We start from the raw sequence: 14,339 nt of genomic DNA on the forward strand, positions 1-14,339 counted from the left end.
AGTACAGTTTTTCAATAAATAAAATGAATTTAAATTAAAATAAAATAAAACGAGCACATTTTGCATCTGCTTTTTATGTTGATGTTCTTCTTGAAATGTCCATTATTATAATATTTAGTAAAGTAACGATAACATTGATGTTTGTACCTGCCACATTTCCATCCAAAAGGAAATAGATTTGATTTATACTACTCTCACGGGCCACGGGGGTTGTTGGAGACGATCCCAGCTGACTAGAGGCAAGAGGAGAGTACACTCCGGACATGTCACAACCTCATCAATAATGAATAAAGTATGAACTAACAGGCAGGTCGTGACAGAGTTTTCTTACAGGTAGTCTACAGTCTTCAGTACCGGCTCTAACTTTCATCATGACCTGAATTGCCTCCATGTTGGTGAACGTTTCCATGAACAGAAATACAGTGTGGGTTTGTTTCCTGCTCAGAAGTCCACAGAGAGAAGAGGGAGGAACAGGAAAGACCAAAAGACCACAGGAAGTCTGACATCAGACTGTTCACCGAGTCTGAGATCTGACGAGTCATTTTAACATGACTCATGAAATCTGAATCTATGGTCCTGAAGCCTAATTAGACCATCATCTTCTTCTTCATCTTCCACATCGTGGCCAGCACAGAAAATGAAATGTTTCATGTAATTTTAATTTTGTATTAAATGCGAATGTTGAACTCGTCAGAATTCAGGCTCATGAGACCTACCATGAGCCTAACCAAGAATTAAACCTGTTGATTGATGATTTTATTCATGATTAAAAAAAAACAAATATCCCCTCCCCACTTTGTGGTTGAAATGAAATTTACTTTATTGTCCCCCATAGGGATATTATGTCTGAAGTTGTTTCAGTTGATGTAACATCTCTTTTTTTTTTTTTTTTTTGAATATGATTTATTGCCGTCCACATTTTTCTTGTGCTATTTCAAGCATGGAAATCACACGTGCATACATGATGGGGTCTAGAGAGGTAGAAGGTCAAACACAGGAGAAGAGTCTTGGGGTGAATGTGTTTTGTGAAACCCAAAGTGAACATTTTAACTTAAAGTTTACACAGTCATAAACATGGTTAACCCAAACCACGATTCTTGTCCTAAATTCAACCCAAGTGTGACTGTGGATCACATGACTGACACAAGTAAAGTCACACGATAAAAGTCAGACCAGTCTCTGGTTACGTCATGTTATCTCCACATTTTCTGCTAGCAACAAATTCTGAATTCTATTCATTCCAACTTGAATATATTGGTCTCTCTTAGTCTCTGAGAATGTGAAACCCAATTAAACAGGTAAGTAATGTAGCCTAGACACACTACTAGTGTCATCTTTAGAGTTCAGGTTGGGAGGGCATCTTTGCTTTACTGTAAACTATTTTAGTGAATAAAGATGAACTGTTTCACTGTATGGACCTGCTGTGCACTATTGGTAAATGTCTCCGGTAGTACAAATGCCATTATTGTTTCTGCAAGAACACTACATACAACTTATTTTTGCTTATTGCTCTGGAACCAAATTTTTCAATATGAAATAAGCAAACAGCCACTGAACACATCCTAAAGCCACTCATGCCACGTACTTAAGGCCAGATGCTTTAGAACCTTTCAATATGAACCCTTCAACCCGATATCATTTGAAGATTTAGTTTATCAAGATTAATCGGTAAAGCCATTTGGACTGTAGCTTTATGTACGCCCCATCCCAGCAGCATGACAGCTAAAAATGTTGACACAAGCATAAAAAGACAAAAGTGGCACTAATGTTCTACTCATGTCATAAAACAGCTTTCGCCTTTGCCTGCCGTTAAATGGGTTATAGTGAAATGCATGCTTTTATTTACCAGTATCAAGTGAAAGAGTCTCTGGTTGAGTGCTTCCTGCAGAGGGAGTGCTTGTGATGAAATGTATAAACTGTACTGATAATGCAGACGGGCATCGTGACCACAAAGACACTTGAAGGAGACGAGCAGTGAATCTCCTTCTAAATATACAAGCCCTGTGCTCAGCAGTATCGGTTTTGTATAGGTGCACGTTATCTCATATGTTGGAAGGTGAGAGCAGGTGTGATTTTCATCCATCATGATACAATGAGAACAGGGACAGCAATGAAACGTCCGGATGGCAATCATTTTCAGGAACATTTAGGACACTGATATATCCTTCAAACCAAAATAAGGAAAAATCCCAATCGGGGTGCAAAAGGTGATGCGTCATCTATTAATCCACACGGATTTAAACAGCCCAAGGTCCTGTTAGTTGTTGGTTTCATGTGTAACATCAGTTAAACTGATATGATTACAATCAGAATGTTTGCTGTAGAAACTCATCAGCTTTTTTCAAGATTTTGTTGTGTGTCGTTTTACAATGTTGTGCGTCCATTGTAGATCTACATTCTGAACACACTCGTGGTCCAAAATCCAAAGAAAGGCAAAGAATACAGAATAAAATATTCCGTATAAAATTAGAGTCAATGATGGGGAATGGAAAGTGAAACAGTGATCTCTGGGTGGAAGACACTTCCCTTTCAAACACCTGTGGAATCTGTGGTGTGGGACAAAGACTGGTTGTGTTTCACAGGATGATAGAGAGATTATAATCGTAGGTGTTTTGTGTTGGACTGACTGCTCTGTCCTGCTCTTATTACATCCTGCTTTCTGGAGACACGAGGGCACTCGTCCAAAGGACAGTTAGCTAAGTAGTATTTTGAAAGGATTGCGTTTGTTTCACTAACTCAAACTCAACTCAACCTTTACTTGTAAAGCACTTTGAACCAACCAACATTTACCAAAGTACTGTTCAGGTTCTAATAAATATAAAAGATAACCATCCATCCATCTTCAACCGCCTATCCGGGGCCAGGTCGTGGGGGCAACAATCTCAGGAGGGATGTCCATACTTCCCTCTCCCCAGACACCTCCTCCAGCTCCTCTGGGGGGGAGCCTGAGGCGTTCCCAGGCCAGCTGAGAGACATAGTCCCTCCAGCGTGTCCTAGGTCTTCCCCAAGGTCTCCTCCCAGTAGGACATGCCCGGAACACCTCCCCAGGGAGGCGTCCAGGAGGCATCCAGAACAGATGCCCGAGCCACCTCAGCTGGCTCCGCTGGAGGCGGAGGAGCAGCGGCTCTACTCCGAGCTCCTCCCTGGTGACTGAGCTCCTCACCCTATCTCTAAGGGTGCGCCCCCCCCCCCCACTCTACAGTGGAAACTCATTTCAGCCGCTTGTATCCGGGATCTTGTCCTTTCAGTCATGACCCAAAGCTCATGATCATAAGTGAGAGCAGGAACGTAGATTGACCAATAGACCTACACAACGACTGCATCACTGCAGAAGCTGCACCGATCCATCTGTCAATCTCGAGTTCCATCCTTCCCTCACTCGTGAACAAGACCCCAAGATACTTAAACTCCTCCACTTGGGGCAAAGACTCTCCACCGACCTGAAGACGGCACACCACCCTTTTCTGGTCAAGAACCATGACCTCGGATTTAAAGATGCTGATCTTCAACAAAGTAAAAATATCTAAGGCTTATTATAAAAATAATTTTAAAATGTATTTATTTTATAAAATTGATTATACGGTTTTAGCAAATTTTGCGAGCTGGATTACGCAACCTAACAGACGTATATGGCTGATGGGGCGTAGTTTGCCCATGCCTGGTCTTACATCAGAATATATTCTGATGTAAAGGTATTATTGATGAGCATGAACCACCAAACACATCCTGTACATGAAAACTGTAAAAATTGTGCAACCACTTATAACACCAAGAGGCTAGTGGCCAATAATCACCTAAAAACAGCAGATTGATAGTTATATACATCCAGTAGATTATCACTCAAAACTATTCATCACTATTCTATATCTTTAACAAGTTTCAACATCAGTCTGATTCTTCTTTAATTGCAGGTGCAATTCGATTTGTAGGCATTGATTGTTAAATAATGAACTTCACTTGACGGTCTGGGGGTTCTTGTAGGACACTCAGGGGTGCTGAAGGTGTTCACCCCCCTTTGTCTCCTCTGAACTGCATAAACATGATGGAAGTGGGGGGGTTTTTCCACACTGTCTATCCTCCTGCCATCTGTCACTGCCAGACTGGGACAGCTTCACTGTATTTGTGCTGGCAGAATAGCGCCCCCTACTGTCTCAGGCTGCAAAGTCAACCTTTCCCTCAGTCCACCTTGAAAAGAATATTGAAACACTATGTGTTCGCTTGGGGTTGATTCAGGGATTTGACTGCGACCAGAACCTCTTTTGCTGATAACTACAAAATAAATTGTTACCTGCAAATGTATGAAATGACCGAATGAAGGTCCAGTTCTATTTCCACTTGTGTCCTTGATAAATCAATAGTACTATTTACATTTTTATTGTCCTTCTGCTCAGCATGTTTTTATAGGTCTTCAGTTAAACATGTAACATGATATGAAATATAAACTGTGAGGAGGAAACAAATAGTGCCAGTGATGATGGAGGTCAGGGGTGTGTTTCAGCATGTTCAGTGACTCATCAGAATGCAACACTGTTTACTCACACGACCGTCATCTGCTAGTTATCTTTAATCACACACACACACACACACACACACACACACACACACACACATACACACACACACACACACACACACACACACACACTTGGCTTGGTTGACTTCCTAACGTTGATCAAACATATTTTTAATTCCATCCAGCAGCATCTGATCCTGGTGTTGAGCTCTGAAGACAGAAGCATATGGAAACTATGGAAACCACTTTGGCTCAGACGCGTGCAGTGAAGGGAGCAACAGCATCACTCATCACTCAGTGATAGAGCTGACAACACCATATAACACACACCTAGAGCTGACAACAACACTATATAACACACACATAGAGCTGACAACAACACTATATAACACACACATAGAGCTGACAACAACACTATATAACACACACATAGAGCTGACAACACTATATAACACACACATAGAGCTGACAACAACTCCATATAACACACACATAGAGCTGACAACAACACCTTATAACACATAGATAGAGCTGACAACAACACCTTATAACACACACATAGAGCTGACAACAACACTATATAACACACACATAGAGCTGACAACAACACCTTATAACACACACATAGAGCTGACAACACCTTATAACACACACATAGAGCTGACAGCAACACCTTATAACAAACACATAGAGCTGACAACACTATATAACACACACATAGAGCTGACAACACTATATAACACACACATAGAGCTGACAGCAACACTATATAACACACACATAGAGCTGACAGCAACACTATATAACACACACATAGAGCTGACAGCAACACTATATAACACACACATAGAGCTGGCAGCAACACTATATAACACACACATAGAGCTGACATATAACACACACATGGAGCTGACAACAACTCCATATAACACACACATAGAGCTGACAACAACACTATATAACACACCCATAGAGCTGACAACAACACTATATAACACACACATAAAGCTGACAACACTATATAACACACACCTAGAGCTGACAACAACACCATATAACACACACCTAGAGCTGACAACAACACTATATAACACACACATAGAGCTGACAACACTATATAACACACACCTAGAGCTGACAACAACACTATATAACACACACATAGAGCTGACAGCAACACTATATAGCACACACATAGAGCTGACAGCAACACTATATAACACACACATAGAGCTGACAGCAACACTATATAACACACACCTAGAGCTGACATCAACACCATATAACACACACATAGAGCTGACAACACTATATAACACACACCTAGAGCTGACAACAACACCATATAACACACACCTAGAGCTGACAACAACACTATATAACACACACATAGAGCTGACAACAACACCATATAACACACACCTAGAGCTGACAACAACACTATATAACACACACATAGAGCTGACAACAACACTATATAACACACACATAGAGCTGACAGCAACACTATATAACACACACATAGAGCTGACAGCAACACTATATAACACACACATAGAGCTGACAGCAACACTATATAACACACACATAGAGCTGACAACACTATATAACACACACCTAGAGCTGACAACAACACTATATAACACACACATAGAGCTGACAACACTATATAACACACACATAGAGCTGACAGCAACACTATATAACACACACATAGAGCTGACAGCAACACTATATAACACACACATAGAGCTGGCAGCAACACTATATAACACACACATAGAGCTGACATATAACACACACATGGAGCTGACAACAACTCCATATAACACACACATAGAGCTGACAACAACACTATATAACACACCCATAGAGCTGACAACAACACTATATAACACACACATAGAGCTGACAACACTATATAACACACACCTAGAGCTGACAACAACACCATATAACACACACCTAGAGCTGACAACAACACTATATAACACACACATAGAGCTGACAACACTATATAACACACACCTAGAGCTGACAACAACACTATATAACACACACATAGAGCTGACAGCAACACTATATAACACACACATAGAGCTGACAGCAACACTATATAACACACACATAGAGCTGACAGCAACACTATATAACACACACCTAGAGCTGACATCAACACCATATAACACACACATAGAGCTGACAACACTATATAACACACACCTAGAGCTGACAACAACACCATATAACACACACCTAGAGCTGACAACAACACTATATAACACACACCTAGAGCTGACAACAACACCATATAACACACACATAGAGCTGACAACAACACTATATAACACACACATAGAGCTGACAGCAACACTATATAACACACACATAGAGCTGACAGCAACACTATATAACACACACATAGAGCTGACAGCAACACTATATAACACACACATAGAGCTGACAACACTATATAACACACACATAGAGCTGACAACAACACCATATAACACACACCTAGAGCTGACAACAACACTATATAACACACACATAGAGCTGACAACAACACTATATAACACACACATAGAGCTGACAGCAACACTATATAACACACACATAGAGCTGACAGCAACACTATATAACACACACATAGAGCTGACAGCAACACTATATAACACACACATAGAGCTGACAACACTATATAACACACACCTAGAGCTGACAACAACACTATATAACACACACATAGAGCTGACAACACTATATAACACACACATAGAGCTGACAGCAACACTATATAACACACACATAGAGCTGACAGCAACACTATATAACACACACATAGAGCTGACAGCAACACTATATAACACACACATAGAGCTGGCAGCAACACTATATAACACACACATAGAGCTGACATATAACACACACATGGAGCTGACAACAACTCCATATAACACACACATAGAGCTGACAACAACACTATATAACACACACATAGAGCTGACAACACTATATAACACACACCTAGAGCTGACAACAACACCATATAACACACACCTAGAGCTGACAACAACACTATATAACACACACATAGAGCTGACAACACTATATAACACACACCTAGAGCTGACAACAACACTATATAACACACACATAGAGCTGACAGCAACACTATATAACACACACATAGAGCTGACAGCAACACTATATAACACACACCTAGAGCTGACATCAACACCATATAACACACACATAGAGCTGACAACACTATATAACACACACCTAGAGCTGACAACAACACCATATAACACACACCTAGAGCTGACAACAACACTATATAACACACACATAGAGCTGACAACAACACTATATAACACACACATAGAGCTGACAACAACACTATATAACACACACATAGAGCTGACAACAACACTATATAACACACACATAGAGCTGACAGCAACACTATATAACACACACATAGAGCTGACAGCAACACTATATAACACACACATAGAGCTGACAGCAACACTATATAACACACACCTAGAGCTGACAACAACACCATATAACACACACCTAGAGCTGACAACAACACTATATAACACACACATAGAGCTGACAGCAACACTATATAACACACACATAGAGCTGACAGCAACACTATATAACACACACATAGAGCTGACAGCAACACTATATAACACACACATAGAGCTGACAACAACACTATATAACACACACATAGAGCTGACAACAACACTGTATAACACACACATAGAGCTGACAACAACACTATATAACACACACATAGAGCTGACAACAACACTATATAACACACACATAGAGCTGACAACAACACTATATAACACACACATAGAGCTGACAACAACACTGTATAACACACACATAGAGCTGACAACAACACTATATAACACACACATAGAGCTGACAACAACACTATATAACACACACCTAGAGCTGACAACAACACTATATAACACACACATAGAGCTGACAACAACACTATATAACACACACATAGAGCTGACAACACTATATAACACACACATAGAGCTGACAACAACACTATATAACACACACATAGAGCTGACAACAACACTATATAACACACACATAGAGCTGACAACAACACTATATAACACACACATAGAGCTGACAACAACACCATATAACACACACATAGAGCTAACAACAACACTATAGCCGGGTCAGGTTTCTGTCCAGAAGTATTAACAGTATTCTGAAAGATGAACTCTGAATGTGTTGCTATTTGATGTTAACTACAGGATGAGTTAACTGAGGAATTTAATGGAAACAAAACAATTAATCACCAGGACGCACGTTAGCGTGGTATTCACGTCAGGGGGGTGGAAAGCCTCTGTGGATTTCTTTTTAATATACTGATTATTATCTGCAAAGGGAAATTAGTAGCACACTACAGCAATACATTCATATATAGATTAGTATGTACAGGCCCTGAACACGCACACACACACACGCACGCACGCACACACACACACACAACCACACACGCACACGCACACGCACACGCACACGCACACGCACACGCACACGCACACACACACACACACACACACACACAACCACACACACACACACACACGCACACGCACACGCACACGCACACGCACACACACACACACACACACACACACAAGGGGCCTGTAGGCATGCAGGGGGAGGTAGAGCGGCGGGCAGCCCCTTCCTGGTGCGCCCTAATGAGCAACTTGTAAAGGGAGATGGCGGCTTGCTCAAGGGCGCCTCGGCAGTGCTCGGGAGGTGAGCTGACACCTCCCACTGTCAGCTCACGCTCCGGGTGGCTGGACATGAGCGAGAATCAAACAGCCAATCTTGTGATCATCGGACGACCCGCTCTACCGATGAGCCACTGCCACCCCCAATTAGAGCTGGGCTTAGCCTCTACACCCCCCAGGATAAAATTCATTCAGCAGAGGTAGAGATGTTAAAGTTACATTACGGTACTACAGTGTTTTGTTTCATTAAGTATTGTCTTTATGTCTTGCAATTGTTTCTGGTGAGTCTTAGGGAGTAGAACTTCAGTATTTAGAGTAATAATGACATCAAAATGACTTCAAACGGTGATTATAGATTGAAATTTATTAAATAACGATTTACGAACAATTCAGCTTATAAACAACATCTCAGAGACAGCTGTGTTCTTAGGTTGAGGACTACTTGTAGATAGATCTGACCCTAACACCAAACACAAGCAGGCAGAGGTGAAGAGCTGACACTACACACTGAGTGTTACAGAACTGGAAGTGATTTGTTGAAGTATTTTCAACGTATCTGAAATATGCTCAGTGATCTGTTAACACTTTGGTGCCTTTGTCATCCTTTATTTATTTTTACCTCCACTCCTTTCTGGTCTAATGTTCTCCATCACACAGGAACCTGCTCAGCAATCACTCCTTGAAAGTGGCATCTTTGCAAATTTCCTCATGGGGCGGGGCTGAAGCCCAGAGGATGATGGGAACATTTCTGACGGGCCTCAATGACAATTACTTCATGTGTTTTCTAATGTGGGACTTCTTGTGTCCAACACGTAGCCTCTTCCCCATTGGACACTGACCTTCATACTAACTGACCGACTCAGATAGAAACCAATAACTTTATGTACATACAGTATTTTCATCACTATAAGGCGCACTGTTAGATTTTGAGAAAATTAAAGGTTTTAAGGTGTGCCTTATAGTGTGAAAAATACTTCACATAACTGCTTCTTTTAGCAGCAGAGAACATGGATGTCCTACATTCTGCAGCTCTGTTAGGACTGTAATGAAAGCCATGAATTCCCATCCTGTCCTCACTTGGACAACTTCCCTGACTTCAACTTTTAATATCAACCTTGCTGAGAACAACACGCCTTCCACAAGAAGCTCATGTAGGGAATGTGTGAAATGCTTCCTGCTGAAAGGAACCTGAGCTGAATTTGACCCTGAATATGCCAACTCCTCCACAGGAAGAATCCAATTCTTTGACCTCACCTGCAGGATGCTGAACTCCTGAAAACCTGCAGGACACTTGAAGGAGCCGGCAGACACAGCCTCTCTGACAGAGGTGGCAGAGCACAGGTGGGTAATGTTCAGCCATCTCCAGTCAATCATTGGGACAACATGTTCGTGACAGCAGAATCTAACTTCTGATGTCACATAGAGGTAATGTTTAAACTTAAATGTGATGAATAGACAGACGGATGGACAGACAGACAGATAGAGTTTGATGAAATGTGTTTTTACTACTTTAAAGAGTTTAAGGAGACAATGAAAGCAAAACATGAGTGTTCAAAAGGTCATTCAGAGATCTGCCTCAGAGCAAAATAAAATATTCATCACCTCTCTGAAACATGCATGAGGCAGATTCTGCAAAATGATGCTCCTTATTCCTTCAAAGGAAACAGAATATATAAAACCGTAGGAAAATAAGACGTAAAACATCACACACACACACACACACACACACACACACACACACACACACACACACACACACACACACACAGTATTGACTGTTAATGAACTAAAATCCATTAACAAACACATTTAGCAGTGATGTTTTTCATCGTTCCAGCCTGAGAGTTGAGGTCTGTCAACAGTTTGAAGAAGTCATGAAGACACACACACACACACACACACACACACACACACACACACACACGACGGTGTCTCACATCAAACCACGATGTCATCAGCATATGTGCACACCAGGGGTTTTTTTGGGGGGTTTTTTTGTGTGTGCTTTTTCATTAATAAGACTTTACTAAAAGCAACAGGTCCACTGTGGCTGAGTCTGCCTCCTGTGGCCCCCAATGGCCTCCTGAGGACCCCCTGAGGACCCCCTGTCCACTCATGCATGAGTCTCTCTTCTTGCTCAAACTTCCTAAACTGTAAAAACAACAGAAGCCAAACTTGTGGAGGTGAGACGGGGGGAGAGTCTCCAACAGGTCCTGACGGCAGCAACATGGACTAAAGAAGTGACTCACCAAACCTCAGGACGTGGGGCATTCCGTGGCAGTATCCCACCCAGTGGAGCAGCAGCAGCAGGAGCCTGCGGGGGCACCTGCCTCTCAGCGGGGGGCTCATGTTGGCGGTACTCGGGGGCTTTTAATTCCCACAACTGTTTCAGTCTGAAGCCGTTGGTGTGAAGCCAGGCGGCAGGAATCTCATGACACGATGGGCTCCGGGCTCGGCGGCAGCCCCGCGTCCGTCCGGGTCAACGCGACGCCGGGAAATCACTGCGCCAAGCGGACACAGCCCTCCGGATCGGCCGGGGAGGAGGATGCTGGAGGTGGATGGGCATCCATGTTAGGCAGGAGGGGGGGAGAGGAGGTCCTTCTGCTGAAAGACACAGATTGGAGGGTAAAGGGGGGGGGGGGACAGGGAGGTTTGTGGAGACGCGTCAGAGAGCGGAGCGGAGTCACAGCTGCCTCCCCGGACCGGAGCTCCTCCCGCCGCGATGGCGCACAGAGCTGACGCGGAGCCAGCGGCGGTGGAGGGAGACCCTTGATCCGTATCTGCCCCCCCAACCCCACCAACCCCCTCACGTGGTCCCGAGCAGCCCGGGTTTCCCTCTGTCCGGTTCGGTGTCTGATCCCAGTCCGTCAGGACCGGACCGGCCAGAAGACACCCGGACGGGGGCTCGGTGTCTGTCCCCTGTCCCTCAGACCTGGGGGGGTCACATCCACCTAAACATGTTGGACAGCCCTCCTCTGATCAGATGGTCACCCCTCTGTCATCATCAACCACGTGGCTACGCAATAATGAACTATAATTACGTCATTATTACGTCATCACAAAAGAGTTGTGAGGTCAGGACTCAGACTAAGTTTTGTTCAAATATGGCGATCGTTTATTTTATTAGTTCTAGTTTATTAGTTTATTAGTTCTACATGTCATCTGTTACAATATTATCAGATCAATAAATTATCTATGAGGATGGTATATATCTATCTATAATCTATCAGCATCTGATCTACTAGTGTTTATTGATTAGTGTCAGGTTTATTTGTGGTTGCATTTATTATTCATTATTGTCTGGTATATTATCAGTCTTATATAGTGTTTATTACTGTCTGGTATATTATCAGTCTTATATAGTGTTTATTACTGTCTGGTATATTATCAGTCTTATATAGTGTTTATTACTGTCTGGTATATTATCAGTCTTATATAGTGTTTATTACTGTCTGGTATATTATCAGTGTTATATAGTGTTTATTACTGTCTGGTATATTATCAGTGTTATATAGTGTTTATTACTGTCTGGTATACTCTTAATTGTGTATACTGTGTTGTTTATTAGTGTCTTTGTATTATTGAATGTGTATATTGTTGATTGTGTGTATTATTGATTGTTCGTATTGTTTGGTAATGTCTGGTATATTCTCACTTTTGTTTTATTATTTTTAGTATCTGGTTTATCATCACTTCTATATATTATTGATTAGTGTTTGGTTTCCTATCGGCTATCTTTTAGCATCCATTTGCATTAACTGTGTATATCATTAATTAGTGATGGGTAAATTATCAGCTGTATATTATCTATTAGTGGACAGGGTTTGGGGTTAGGGTTTCTGCACAATCAGTTCTAAATATAATCTATAAATGTTTGGTATAATAATCAGTTGTATTATTTATTAGTTTCTGGTTCATTATGGGTTGAATATATTATCCATTCATGTCTGTGATTGGTTGCTGACAGGTAGAGGTCACGTCTGGAGCTGCTCTGGCTGTCGCTGAGGCAAAAACTGGGATGTGGCCGAAGTTCAGCGACTCCAAGGAGCCTGACTTCTGGACGCCATTCAAAGATATTCTGGCCAATGGTCGGACGCCTCAGAGGGGGGGGGGGGCTCTGCTCAGACTGCGTCCAGTGTGGATGGAGCGCTGCTGACCTCCATCCCGGATATGATGGGGAAGAAGAACTTGAAGGAGCTCCTCAATCCCACTAACATCTCCTCTGAGGTGGGGGAGGTTTGGTGGTCAGACAGCCTCTAATCCGTCACGGGGGGGTTGAGGTCCTCGAGGTGACGCCTCTCTGGCTGTGAGCAGAAAGTCTGTCCATTGGTCGAGCCTCAGATTCAAGAATCCAGATGTTGGTGTTTCATTGGACAAAGAGTGACCCCCCAGTGGACATGTGACTGGATGGACTTGGACAACTCAAACATGCTCCTTGTATTTATCTGAGGGAGTGCTTGAGATTAGATTATTATCTATTAGTATTCCATAGATTATATTTTCTTTACATTGTCAGTTATTATCTTTAATATTTTTATTTGTAGAAAACAAAATGTGATGTGTTATATCACCAGTTCTATATATTATCTAGTGTCTGCTGTATCACCAGTTCTATATATTATCTAGTGTCTGCTGTATCACCAGTTCTCTATAATAGTGTGTCTTCAGTTTTTTTTAATTATACATAATCTTCGTGTACATTATGATTTGTATATAATATATATTAGTGTCAGTTATGTCATTTTCATATATTATAATGTAGTGTCTGGTATTTAATCAGTTGTATATATTATCTCTTTGTGTTTTATTTATTATTTTTTATGAAATATGTTTAGCAGGTATTATCAGCTCTGTGTATTATGTATTAATGTCTGGTATATTATACATTACCATCTGTTAGTTGAATAAAGAAGTGTATCTCAGTTATTTCATATTCCCTCCCCATGATGTCTGGTGGATCCAGTGAAAGAGGGTTGGTTCTACAGTGTTGTGCGTCAAAACCACATCCCTACAGGTATGTTAAA

General features: G+C 41.7%; 1 protein-coding gene across 3 annotated transcripts in view; it reads right to left on the reverse strand.

The window, feature by feature from the left end:
* The window catches only part of grik2 (glutamate receptor, ionotropic, kainate 2), a 182,736-nt gene that overhangs the window by 167,526 nt on the left and 871 nt on the right, over positions 1–14,339 (reverse strand). For all 3 annotated transcript variants that reach the window (XM_068332729.1, XM_068332727.1, XM_068332728.1), the window contains exon 2: positions 11,565–11,919. In XM_068332729.1, coding sequence (XP_068188830.1) covers positions 11,565–11,664 — 100 coding nt within the window. In that variant the 5' untranslated portion in view covers positions 11,665–11,919. The remainder of the gene's footprint in view (positions 1–11,564; positions 11,920–14,339) is intronic.

The sequence above is a fragment of the Antennarius striatus genome, chromosome 14, assembly GCF_040054535.1.
Source record: "Antennarius striatus isolate MH-2024 chromosome 14, ASM4005453v1, whole genome shotgun sequence".
Classification (NCBI taxonomy): domain Eukaryota; kingdom Metazoa; phylum Chordata; class Actinopteri; order Lophiiformes; family Antennariidae; genus Antennarius; species Antennarius striatus.